The 13,850-nt window shown below is 41.4% G+C and overlaps 1 protein-coding gene across 1 annotated transcript in view; it reads left to right on the top strand.

Moving 5' to 3' along the window:
- Positions 1 to 10,369, top strand: part of VWCE (von Willebrand factor C and EGF domains) — a 30,424-nt gene extending 20,055 nt beyond the window's left edge. Inside the window, exons 17-30 of the mRNA XM_053449266.1 lie at positions 846 to 963; positions 1,948 to 2,033; positions 4,832 to 4,928; positions 5,489 to 5,571; positions 6,225 to 6,315; positions 6,396 to 6,478; positions 6,563 to 6,653; positions 6,855 to 6,937; positions 7,075 to 7,150; positions 7,228 to 8,052; positions 8,604 to 8,686; positions 9,155 to 9,259; positions 10,000 to 10,123; positions 10,214 to 10,369. Of these exons, the coding sequence (XP_053305241.1) occupies positions 846 to 963; positions 1,948 to 2,033; positions 4,832 to 4,928; positions 5,489 to 5,571; positions 6,225 to 6,315; positions 6,396 to 6,478; positions 6,563 to 6,653; positions 6,855 to 6,937; positions 7,075 to 7,150; positions 7,228 to 8,052; positions 8,604 to 8,686; positions 9,155 to 9,259; positions 10,000 to 10,123; positions 10,214 to 10,299 (2,031 nt within the window). The 3' untranslated portion in view covers positions 10,300 to 10,369. The remainder of the gene's footprint in view (positions 1 to 845; positions 964 to 1,947; positions 2,034 to 4,831; positions 4,929 to 5,488; positions 5,572 to 6,224; positions 6,316 to 6,395; positions 6,479 to 6,562; positions 6,654 to 6,854; positions 6,938 to 7,074; positions 7,151 to 7,227; positions 8,053 to 8,603; positions 8,687 to 9,154; positions 9,260 to 9,999; positions 10,124 to 10,213) is intronic.
- Positions 10,370 to 13,850: the final 3,481 nt, after the last annotated feature.

The raw sequence follows: 13,850 nt of genomic DNA, 5'->3' as shown, positions 1-13,850 counted from the left end.
GAAAGCAGTTTTTAAACAAAGTACCTTTTCTAGCAGACCACAGTGTTCTTTAGGTCCCTTTACTCTTTTGTTAAATGGACCAACGCCTCTTATGACCAGAAAGAACGCCACAAGACTTTGTCATATTTATAACCCTAGGTCAGGTCAAAGAGCTGGACAGCATTGGCGTTTCATTGTGTCGGATCCGTGCTTAATACAATGACTACATTTATCAATGTAGCAAAAAAAAAGTACTTTGGCAGGACATATAGTTTGAGAAACTTTGAGATACTTCCAAAAGTTCTCCCCACATTAACCACGCGCTGTACGGGGCCAGCTCAGCCCTTCTTGCATGAGAAATGAAGGAGCTGAAGTGCCAACACCTGCTTCAATAAATGCCCCTAGAATCTAATTTCAACGACTCAGTAGCATCTCATTCTCAGTCAGCTGTAAAGCGGAAGCCGACAATATTATTTTTATGAACTCTTTTTCTATTACATTCACTGCCTACGAGTTCCACATCGCCAGCACAGAATGCCCATTCTCGTTTTTTTGTCGTGCAAGGGTTGCAATGACCTCCTTAAACCATAAACAACATGAGATATTTAGAAACAATAAGATAGATAAGATGACCATGAGAAAAATTCAAAACATTTCAAGTTCAAATTCCCTCCTAGTTTAGCACCTTGACGGAAAGAGGAAATCATGAAAAGAGGGGTTTTTTGCTTAGAGAGCTCACTGTTTTGTTTAATTGGAACCGCACCTTTAATAATAAGTAGAAAGAATCATTGCGCATGAGACCACACAGTGTATCGTTGGTTTTGGTTTTCTTCCGGCTCACTGTCCGCTTTTTCTTTTCTCCGCAGAATGGTTCCGTTGAATGTTCGTTTGTCCCCTGTCCCAGTTTAGACTGTCCAAGAGAGGACTGGGTGCTGGAGGCAGGAGAGTGTTGTTTTAAATGCCAGGAGCCCCGACAGCATACGGGTGGGTGATAAATGTTCATTGGTGGCTTCCATAGACCCAAGTATCATAACTAATATAATAATGCTAAAAAAAAAAATACACAACTCTACCAGATTCAACGTTTCCAACATCTCGAGGATCTGCATTGATCTCAAGAAGGCAACTGAGAATTCTTCTCAAGTTCGTGTAGTTTTATCCAGCAAAGAGAAAAATCATTGGGGTCTACTCCTTAAGAACTCGAGCCATTAGAAGAGTCAAAGAGGTCTATTCACAAAAGAGGGACAGTTTGCAACTAGGGGGTCTTGGCGTGGTTGGAGGGAAAAGTTTGACAAAAGTGTCCGCGTTGGCGAATTGTGAAATATTAGGAACATGGAACCCGACTGAGCTCCAAATTGAGGTATAATGAGCAACATTGAGAGATACGGTTTAATGGTTTAACAATTAGCAATTTGGAATCCAGTAGACTGCATGCCAGTTGATTTGCAACAGGGGTTGCTTATGGTGGATTATTTAGCGGGCAGACATGTTAAAGGTGTTGGACACGAATGGACATTCAGAAACCTTGCCACAGACGCCGGTGTCCTTATACAGACACTTTGCCTATCGCTATAAAAAAATAAAATAATAATTTATTACATCCCACACTGATTTAGCCGAAATACAAAAGATGGTTTGTCTGGCAATCAATCTGCTCGCACTCACATGGTCAGGTTACATGCAAGCACTCACGAGCAGTCGCAAGCACTCACATCCACTTGCCAGCCATTTTTTGCACATAAGCATGCTACTTTCCATATTGGACTTATTGGCTTTGGACTTATGAGTTGCCCGTTGACTCGAGTTGCCCTATTTCTAACTGGATAGACCCCGAAATGCATACCAATAAATAAAAGGAAAGGGCCCAGACTGTTTAGGAGCCAACACATTACGCACCTAAAGGTAACTATGATGAAGGGAAAATGCATTCTTTCCCTTTAAATATTAGGATTGTTTTAATCTATTCAGGGTGCCCATTTGATGACAATGGACTGGAAATTCCCATCGGTCAGATCTGGTCTCCTGGGGACCCCTGTGCCATCTGCATTTGCCAGGTACGTTTCAATCTTATGTTATCACCTTTCATATATGGGACATACACGCACACCCACACCGCTTACGGTATAAACAGGTGTAGCTGTGGGTGTATGTATTACAAAATCGTACAAATGGTTTTGTTTCATCATACGCCTTTATTGAACCTGGTAATTATATCTAATGAATGTTTGCCTGAATGTAACCAGTATAATTTATACACATTATAAATGATATACCGAGCAGGGCTGGCCCAAGCCATAATGCCACCTGGGGCGAAGTTTAAAGTGCCGCCACCCCATTATCTACCTTTCCTCTCCCTATTATCTACCAACCCCCCCCCCTTTGTACTTACCTTTCAGCAGTCCTGCGGTGAGTCTCCCTGCTCGGTCTCGGTGCCGGCTTGTAATGTTGAGCGCCGGAAATGATGTCATCTTCCAGCGCCCAGCATTACAAGCCGGCACCGAGACCGAGCTAGAGGGCTCGCAGACAGTGACGTCGCTACAGGGGGGCAAGGGGGGGCAATTGCCCCCCCTAGGATATTCCTTGCCCCCCCTGTTGCCCCCCCGCCGAATTTGGAGCCACCCAGGACAGTCCCCTTGACTGCTAACAACGGCATGGTGCCGTCGCTAGCAGTCCCAGTCGGGTGCTAACGACGGCATCATGCCGTCACTAGCACTATCTTACCTTGATGGAGGTCTGTGGACCTCCATCACCACCTACCCCGGCGATCTGCCCCTCACACTGAAGGGCATCACCGGGGCCACCCGATCCGGCCGGTGACGTAATGTAAAACAAAATGTAAAAAAAATGTAAAACAAAATGATTTAAACATAAAGTAGTTAAACTTTAAAAAAAATAAAAAATTTATAAAAAGTCACATTCCCTTTTTAAAAATGGCCGATACTAATTTTTAATCCCATGATCCCTTTGATCACGGGGTTAAATTTAGCCAACGGTAGAGGGAGGCAATTTTTTAAATCCTGCAAATATTATTAAAATCAGCCATTTAGCCTGTGCGGTACGTGAGTAACCATCTCATCGCTGGAGCGCCTTGCATTTTTACTGCAAAACTTATTTTTGCTGTAAAAGTGATTTTGGGATTGTAAGGGGAAATAATGGTGTGTGTGCTTCTGTGAGTGAATGTATGGAAAGTATGGTGTGTGCTTCTGCGAGTGAATGGAGATATGAAAGGCGTGTGAATGATCAGTAATTAGCCTTGATGTGGCATTACTGCTCATGTAGGAAGTTAAATTATGGCACAAAAAGTACACGTTTGCAAGGACTACACTCCTTGGCGCATCAAATGAGGGGCTGTATGTGTTTCTAGTACAAACCTGGAGTGCGCTAGAAACAAATGAACATGTCGCTATGGATAGAAAAAACATTTTCTAGCCAAAGTGACATATTTCTTCATTATTTGTGCACTCAACTTTTGTCCTAGAAATACATGTAGCCCCTCATTTGAAGCTCCAAGGGGCGTAGTTTCTTAAAATGGATGAATTGTCTGAATGAGGGAGAGCATGAGTTAATGTGTGGATGAATTGTCTGAATGAGGGAAAGCATGAGTTAATGTGTTTGTGTGTATCATAGATGTATAATTGTGGAAGGGCAAAGATGGCACTAGCAGGAGTTTTGAGCCTTGGGGACCGAGATGGCACAGGCCTGGTGTATATGGGACAAAGATGGCAAATCATATGTGTGTTATCTGGGTGCTGGCCAGGTTCTATCAGTTGATTAATACCTGCAATGCTGTTTCCATGTATTTATTTGATCTATACCTGCGATGCTACGTTTCATATATTATTATTGTATACCTGCAAATACAGGATTTGTATGTCTGATTCTGTTTGATATATACCTTCAGTGCTGAGATCACAAGTGAATTTCAATTGATCTATACATGCAAAGCTGGGTTTGTGTGTTAATGTGTTGATCTATACCTGCTATCGGCAGCAGGGTCTAATATTTATATATTTATATATATATATATATATATATATATATATATCGTCAGCAGGGACTAATATTAATATATATGGGCAGCAGGGGCTAATATATATATATATATATATATATATATCAGCAGCAGGATCTAATATTAGGACCTGAAATCATTTAGTGCAAAAGTTAAAGTATTGTGTTTAAAGGATTTCAAGGATTAGTCGTACTAAATTGTGGCTTCAGGCTTCCCATGTTGAATGATCAAGTATTGTATTCTCCAATAACAAAAGTATCATTCCATAGCACATTACTTTTGGCAATATATATATGTGTGTTTTTTCAGTGGTATGATTTAATGGTGGAAATTATTAATGCCCCTCCAGTTTGACTGTGGTATCTTGTGTGCCCCCCCTATATATTGTTTCTAGAGTCGCCACTGCTCGCAGAGGAGAGAGGGGCGCCAAGCGGGTAAGCGAAAACCACTCAGCGTCCCTCTCTCTCCCCCGCTTTAAAAAAAAAAAAGGGCTTGGGGCGGCCCCTTCAAAAGTGCCGCCTGGAGCAATTGCCCCACTCTGCTCCATGGTAGGGCCGGCCCTGATACCGAGTAATAATAATATTAATATACAGTAATTACAATATAAAATAATAATAAAGTAACATAAGAATTCCACACTATCAGCACATGATTTGCAAGCACTTAACATAATTGTCTGTTAGTCTCTACCGGAAAACCATTCCATGTACTCTCTGCTCTGTGCTAGGTAATATTGCTATTCATTGTTTCACCATATGGCATTAGAGAATAAACTGCTTGCGGTGCTATATTTCAACATCCTTTGTACTCGTTACACATCTTCTTTTGAATATGGTGCAGGCAGACAGCTCCATTGTATGCAGGAAAACAGACTGTGTGGACACCTGTCCGCATCCCATCACAGTGCCCGGGCAGTGCTGTCCTGACTGCTCAGCAGGTAAGCAAATGAAGCAGGCGCTGATATTTTCTCTTCTGACAAATAATTGGTTTGGGGTCAGCTTTGTATAATGTTTTTATACGGCTCCTCCAGCCATCTCACTACTTTAGAATATGTATGTGTATCCCTCTAGATTGTAAGCTTTGCAACCAGGACCCCCCGTTACCTAAAGTATGGGTTCATCTTAGTCTGTGGGTTCTAGTTTTGTCAGACCCTCTGAATGTAGGGGCTGTAGGAAGCTCTGCAAAAAATGTTGGCGGTATATAAATACAAGATGATGATGATAATAATAATAATAATAATAATAATAATAATAATACTATTTATCGGGGTTTGGCACGCATACACTCACTCTAACTCTGGAGCACAAACAATAGCAGTGCGCCGAGTGCCTTGATGGTCACCTATATGGTGACTCCAGCTGTGTATTTTAACCCTTTCTGTGCTAGAGTGTTGGCTGTTTACCCTTCTAGGGTCTTTGACTAATAAACCCTAGAGATCAGCCAGATAATGGGCTCATATTAAAACATGGTTTCCGCGTGCAATTCATTTTTGCGCAGGTTGCTCGTACGGTAGAAGGACGTTCAGGAACAACGACAGCTTCCCGTCTGCCACGGATCCCTGTCTAACGTGCATCTGCCTGGTAAGCAAGGCTAGGGAGAGAACCACAAATACACCCTAGGAACGCCTAAGGGCGAATAGGGCGCAAATTAAAATGAAATCTTTAATCCAAACAAATATTACACATAGAAAAACATTGTCGAATAAACATTGCGATGATGTCTGGATGAGGCGTTTAGACATTACTGGCACTGACATTGTTGTTCCAATAGACACCTCATTGAGTTGGGTTCCAGAAGAAGGCTAATATTGTAGGCTAAGTCAGATATGAATATTATATGTATGGAAACCAATTATAAAATGATGTTTAACCCCTTAAGGACAATGGGCGGTCCCTAAACCCATTGAAAACAATGCATTTTGAGCCCGTATATGTACGGGCTTTGTCATTAAGGGGTTAATACCCAATTTCCCTATAGAAGTCTACTGAGAAAGCATAGTTAAGTCATATAAGGGGGTCATACATTAAACATGACTCCTTTATTAAGTGATCCTTTTGGTATCGCTGTAGCAAGAAATGCAGTAATCAGGTCAGCAGAAACATTCCTTTAGTTGCTATGGTGATAACACCACTTTTCAAACTTTGCGCCAGCATTGCTGTTATACAAGTGAAAGTGACATTTAATCGTGTTTTCAGACCCCAAGTCTAAAGCCCTTGCTTCGTACTCTTTATAGATGGGCACTGTGGCCTGTTCTCCCATTGAGTGCGTATTCAGCTGCTCGTATCCGTTCCATGATGAAGGGGAGTGTTGCCCCGTGTGTCGAGGTATGTCTCAGTAAAAACCTCACCTTCATCTGACCCAAGCCATGCCTTTGTCTCTTATCCCTGTGCTTGTGTCTCCGCAGACTGCACCTACGACGGCAGGAAGGTGCTCAACGGACAGACGTTTCCACTGGAAAGCGAGCCCTGCACTCAATGCACATGTCAGGTGGGATACCCTGTAGCCGCGACCTAATTCTGAGCAATGAACCGGTCTAAATGACTAACATGTCACTAATGTTCAACTTATTAGAATGGTGAGGTCCAATGTGAAGCCATCATCTGCCCAGCTTCCTGCTCGCATCCCTATGTCTTCCCTGGAGAATGTTGCTCTACCTGTGAAGGTACAGATTATTACAGCTCAAAAATATCTCGGCTTTTAGATTGTCCAATCTCCTTCCATTCATAGTTCTTGGCACCATTCCCTCCATGTTTCTGCTGTCTCATAAATGATCATAAAGCTACTTGGTTGGTTCTCCTGATCCATGAAACAACAACCCTTGGAATCTATGATCATAACTACGTTTTATCAATTTCTGTGTCAGAGTGCGTTTTTGAAGGACATATGGTGGAGAATGGGGCTTCCTTCATACAAAAGATTGACCCATGCGTCGTTTGTCATTGTTCTGTAAGTACTTTCTAACTTCACGTTTCTTGAACCATCAGTCATAGAAATGACACTTAAAATGTACTTTTTACTTGTGTTTTCTTTAACTATAATCTACTACCCTCTATACCTGACTATCTTGTTGAATTTGTCGGTAGGGTGGAAATGTGCGCTGCGAAGAGAGAGACGGTCCCTGTACCCTATGTGAGCAGAATACTCAGGACTGTACGCATGGTATGTTGAAGTTCCAAGCTTGGAAGGGAGCCATAACTGTGGAACAATGTATTAAACCTATTAACTTTATTCTGCAGAAGTTCAAGATGCCTTACAAAATAATCACTTACAATACCCCGGACCCCTGACGCTAGGAAGCGGTGTGACCCCCTCCCAACCCAGCCGACTCGCTATGTTCCAAAAGTTGCTTTCAAGAAGGAACACAAATAATGCTTCAACAGCTCCAACTGGAACAAAAGCCCCCGGGGGCACGGTCCCTCGGTCCACTGGATACAGAGCTCAAAGCAGTTCTCATGCAACGAAACATATAACACCCACAGCTGGATCACTATCTTTCAGCTCATCTAAAACCAACGCACAGTATACACAGGCTCTGGAACCTGATTTTAATAGGAAAACAAGGCATTCTGTTTTACCTGGCAGCTCCTTGCATACATCTTCTATGAGTTTGAAACTTCAGTATGTTCCCACCTCCCCTTCAGTCCCATCTGATGTGGCAAGTAGACCTCTGCCACCTATAGCCACTACTGGGCAACCATTGCCCCTGACCAGTCAGTCTACCCCCTACTTAAGACCTTATATTGTATCTCATTCCAATGTAGCTGTTAAGGAACTTGTTCATCCCTATTCTAATACCGTAGGTCCCACTTCTACAACCGCATCTCCGGCTCATTCAACACCTTCATCAGCACATGTCTCCAAGGCCTCTCTTAACCCCTTACATGTAATGGGTTCTACTCCTACACAAGCGAGTCTTCATGTGTCCTCTCCAAGCCCCAAACTGCATTCTCCTAGAAATTCTGCCCCTACTCACGGGCTGGAAGGAACCACAGGTTCTATGATAGCACAAACGAAAGACAAAGAGATAACAAGACCAGACGTGGAATCCGGAGATATTACAGGTGAAAACTATAATCGTTACTCCAGATAATCATTGCACCGTCTAACTGCTACATCGAGACAGGGACAGCTTGGGCTAACTTTAATATAAAAGCAGAATTAACCTTATATCATATAAAAAAACATAAAAGATCCATTTCAAATCTGTGCAGTTCCATCTGCTTTAACACTTTTATAACCAAATGCACCATTGGAAACATCGTTCATGCTGTTAAATGCCCAAACCCTTCCCAGAAATAACTATTTAATCCTGTAATATTTTTTTTTATTTTCTTTTTTTATTTTATTTGGTTTCATAGGGTTAAAGCTTCATAAGAAAGGGTATTTTTAAGGTTTATTTGCAAACAAGCTAGAGCGTTCGATTGATGTTTTGTCCAAGTGGAAGGAGCAATTCATTTGTCTCCACTACCTGGAACACTAGGCGCCTCAATGGTCTGTTTTTGAGATAGAACTGGTTAGAGTAATTTATTCTCCTTTTTAATAAGACACTGCCAGTACAAAGTTATTTAATGGTATCTGTGTTGTGCGACCAAGCTTATCTTTTCTTTTCCAGGGTGCTTTTTATACAGCCACGCGTTCCTCAACGGCTCGGTCTTCATCGCAGATGTGGACCACTGCCTGCAGTGTGAATGTTTGGTAAAACTTACCCAACGCAGATACTCTGTCACAATGCTGTCCTTCCAAGAACATTAACGTTTAGTTTGTCAACTGGGAAAATAGGCAGAAAACTATAAATTTCTGCCTTGGGAAACCAAGTTTCCACCACCGCTTGGGTCACAAGCGTCGTGAAGTCCCTACTCACTCGCAACCTAAATAAAATGCAAACTAAATAAGTTCACAAATATTTGTCAGGTTCAACCTTTTAAAACAATTCAGAAAATGTGAAGGAATGAGGTTAATGAAGATACTGTGTTAGATTGCTCATAAAGTAATTTAATCTCTTCACACATACCCAAAGACCGACATTCAGCCATAATAAGCTTTACTTACTAACTTGTCAGAATCAATTTTGCGAGATACTAGAGAAGTCTTGTACGTACCGGCTCTAACTCATTTTGCTGACTTGAAATCTTTTCTCATTTTTGTAATTATTCTTACTTTCAGAAAGGAGAGCTCTATTGCAAAACTGAGGGACGTTTTCCCACGGGTTTGTGCTGCCGGCATTGTTTTAATCCTGCCAAGTATTTGTGCAACAAAGAAACTAATCAGGTAACATCACCATGCGTTTTCAGCCAAAAGAGAACCAATGTCAAGTAAGCTTCTCATATGTGTAGCAGACAAAGGAGGAGAATGATGGAACGCGAGCTCATAGCCTAAACTTAAGTGGTCGGTAGAGTTGTGCAATTTTGGTAAATTTGGCAATTCGTGCAAAGCCCCAAAAACAAGGCCATACCCCCCTCCCATGAATCAGATGAAAATGAAGCAAAAAGCTCAGAATTTTCATCAGAAAATCCCGGGTCCACATTCACTCACACTCTCCCTCACTCTCTCACATTCATTCACTCTCCCTACCTTTTCTGCCGATCACTTCAGCATCTTCTTCTTCATCTTCTATCTTCTTCCTTCTCTTCTATATTCTATCTCCATTCTTCAATCCTTAATCTGCTTTATTCTGCTTTATTCTTTCTTTCTCCACATCTCCATTAGGTCCTGAATCTATGACTAGCCCAGGAACTGAAGAAGCTGAGGTTGTCAGTCTCCCTTTGTACATCCTTGCCCCTCTCTCTTTTACGGTTTATTTACTTTCCCCCCTCTGTCTAGGAACAAATGATTAGATGGTAGATATTTTGACTCAACTGGCTTCCCTAGCTTTTCACTCATTGTAAAACTTGAGGTCTCACTTGGGCTTGTCTTAAGTCAGGGTATTACGTTATGCCTGCCCTGAGACTTTTATCATGGAGCTGTGGAAAGGGCAGTGTCGGCGCATGTAACCAGCTTTTGATTTTCAGATCCATTCACAGTGGGATGAAGGCCAAAAACTCTGCAAGTGCAAGGAGGTCATACTTCATTGTCAAACCTGCGCAACCACACAGGGCTGCAACAGTGAGAGGACGTCACAAAGCTCTGAGGCAGGTACGTGATGAACTTTTTACAGCATTCTAAAGAGGAAGTCCCATTGAAAAATAAATATGGCCCCAATAAACATTGTTCTTTTAACCTTAGAACAAGCTGATAAAAACTACGTGCACTGGGTTCCACTTATATTCGGAGAAGGGTCAGACGTCAAGGGAGTGAATAACAGCCCATGAGGCTACCATTATCCTAAGCAGCGGCATGAAGGAGACTTCATGCATCTGGATTTTCTTCAGTGCCTCTTCATATTACTCAGAAGGTGAGTATGATTGGGACCCTCTTTAAGGTTTATTCACTAACCTGAGTTTTCCAATGAGTTGTAAAGTCCCAGCTTACCAACCTTACTTTACATTAATAAGGTCCAACCATGTCTGTGTGGGCCCTGTATAATGCATAGTTAAGTAGTTGAGCTGAGCTTCCAAATGGAAGACCAACTTGGTCTTCTCACAGGAAACGCTTACTGGAAGTGATGCATGGTGAAGCCAACAAGCTGAAAATGTTTAGCTTACCTCAAAAATACACTTTCAATTCAGAAGCACATGGCCAAGCTTCTAGGACAGGGGCGTCCAACCTGCGGCCCTCCAGCTGCTGCAAGACTACATCTTCCATAAAGCTATTTCAGCTAAGGGGCTGGCTGAGGAGCATGGAAGATGTAGTCCTGCAGCAGCTGGAGGGCCGCAGGTTGGGCGCCCCTGTTCTAGGAGCTACAGTATATGATTTAATCAATACCTTTAAAATAATGGTCATTTGTTTATAGAAGACATGCTCCAATCTAAAGATACTTTGTATCTTTTGTGATTTCTCAGGGAATAGGGGGAATCTAATTCAGGAGCATTTGATAGAGGTGCCTATTAAACACAACGATTCAACCCAAAAGATGTAGAACTCTGTCCAAAGGAGCTCTGGTAGCGCTGTTCTTTTAGAAATAATAATAATAATTTTTATATCTCTATAGGCATCCATTTTGGGATAGAAAGGAGTCACAAAAACCACAACCTCATCTCACTGTTCACCATATCCCTTCTGTACACAAAAGAAATGCGTTGGTGGAGACAAACTGGCCGACAAACTATTGGTGTGCCATCCACTGCCCGCCATCCCACAAAGTCTATCCGTGGGCCCTGAAAAATGATCCACTCACCTCATGGCCAACACGTCTTGAGTCGAAGACAGAAGACACTTTTCCATGAAATGTAGTTCTCCACGTTCTTCTGATCATCTGATAACAAATTCTAGATCATTTACAATCATCTAAAGAAGATGGCTAATAGAAGCCTTAAAAAGTATCAGTAATATATTAAAGACACCTAAACCTGATGATGGGCTGTTCTTTGCTTTAGTTCATTGTACAGACATTGCAGGTAATCGATAAATGGAGAATGGAGTTATGTACCCCTGAAAACATGGTAATGTATATATTACCGGTAACTGTCTCTTTCTCACAGTAGCACCACAGGTTGATACGGTTTGAAATTCCTAATATTCTGATAATTTTGATATTTAGATATGTTGGTACAAAAGCCGATAGTCAAAAGAATACCCAATTTACTGGTGAGATAAGAATCCCAAACTTGGTCAGATCTATCGAATAATGCAAGCAATGCAACCCTCGGGAAATACAGTTTTGGCAGCTAACTACATCATCTTTCCAAACGGTGTTTACAACCTATATATATTAAATATGTATTAGTATTATCGGTCCCGTTCAGACTCTGTGGCAGCTTTTCTGAAATACACTGCTTGTTTTTACTGTGCAGTTGCTTTATTTATTTGTACTGAAGGTTATAAACTCATCTCGGTCTCCTGCTCGGTAAAAGGATGTATCTTAGTGCAACAATGCCCCCCTGCCACCATATTAGATGGGGTGTGAAAGCCCACTAGACGAGTAACAGTATCAGTCATTGGTTTTGTCTTAGATTCAGGATCCCATGCATGTTTAAATTCCTTTACTGTAGTAACCTCTACCAATTCTGATGGGAGGCTGTTCCACTTATCTGCCACCCAGTAAAGTAAAATAACATCTAAGCCTCCTTTGAAATAAACTTTGTTAAATGTGTCTGTCGCATCCCCTCCTTCTCCCTGGAAAGGGAAAGGCTACTCTTGAGTATATTGGAGTGCCACCAGAATCCTATATGACAGGGGTGTCCAACCTGCGGCCCTCCAGCTGCTGCAGGACTACATCTCCCATAGTCCTCTTTCAGCTAAGGGCCTGGCTGATGAGTATGGGAGATGTAGTCTTGCAGCAGCTGGAGGGCCGCAGGTTGGACACCCCTGCTATATGATATCCAAGCCTGTCATGGGTATGCTCTGCTTACTTCCATCATTGTCCCACCCCTTTCCCACCCCTTTCCCTGAAATTTAGGGCTAGCCACACCCTGTGATGGCCTGACTCCACCCACTACAATTTCCCATATGGATAAGGATGAGTAGATCTCAAGTACAATGATATCTTCCACTGGACTAGGCAGATGGAACTACCAAGAAATATTATAAAGCAAAACACATCGGACCCATATGAAAACAGTTCTAAATATGAAGCAGTCACCATAGAAACCATGGAATTTTCACGCAGATTATTTGAAATGTAGCAGATTTTTCTATAATATTACATCACTGCCGAGCACTGTATTTAATGGTGAAACGGAAATGCGCTACATAAATAGCTGTTTTCCCACAATTGTTATTATTTATTGTGTTATATAGCGCCATCATATTCCGTGGCGCTGTACAACGGGCCACCAATGCCATTAGCTGTCAAAATAACTTCGGTTTTTCCTTTTAACTCCTTTAAAAGACAACGCCAACCTTGGCGTGTCTCAGCGGCGTTGTGAGTATTTTTATAAATTGATTATATATATATATTTACATATATATATATATTAAATAAGTTGAATTCCATATATATATGTGTGTAATTTGCTGTATGCATAGGTTGCTGGGAAATGTGTATATCGTGAACGCATGTTAATAAATGAACGTTTATTTATAAAATAAATACTATACTAAATTCAAATACCAATATCTAGTGTGCATCAAAACAACATTCTGAATCAGTACTTATTCATGTTATCGCAAGTAAAATATATATATTGTATTTGTTGTAAATTAAACAATGGCCTCCTCTTTAACCTATGAGAATTTTGTCTTTTATTTAACGTGCAAATTAAAGAAAAATATTCTGATTCTTAATCATCGCTTTACATAAACAGCTTTCAATAGATCATTAAATCAGATTAAAAGGGCTTCTAAAGCCCTGTTGTCCAACCACACCTTCCAAACAAAGCTATTTAAGATCTTCTTTAGCCATTTAAGATGATGATAGCTGTTAAACAGGCAATTCAAGTGTCAGACAAATGGCAAGTAAACGTTCCATTCTCTGGCTATAGGATAGAGACGGCGCTGTCCCTTTAAACATTCTATTCCACAATACAAAGTCCTTAGATATGCGACACTAAACAACCTATAGCCGATCTGTCCCTGTTAATTGTTCTTACGAGCATTCAGTTTAACAGAGAGACCTTCGTTTAGTTGCTAGGAGAGGCAGCCCTATGGCGGCTGTTAAGGAAACGCCATTAAAGAAAGATTTCTAGGAAGGACCTGTGCCCTTAACTGATTCTAATGCTGCGGTGAATTCATCACGGCAGGTGGGACTGCACCTTTAAAATATCGAAGTAAGTGGGACATTTCAATGTAGTTTTCTAGTGCGCCTTGTTCATTAAAAAGAAAA

This window comes from Spea bombifrons, chromosome 10 (assembly GCF_027358695.1).
Source record: "Spea bombifrons isolate aSpeBom1 chromosome 10, aSpeBom1.2.pri, whole genome shotgun sequence".
Classification (NCBI taxonomy): Eukaryota; Metazoa; Chordata; class Amphibia; order Anura; family Pelobatidae; genus Spea; species Spea bombifrons.
This window is presented reverse-complemented; position numbering and strand designations above follow the sequence as displayed.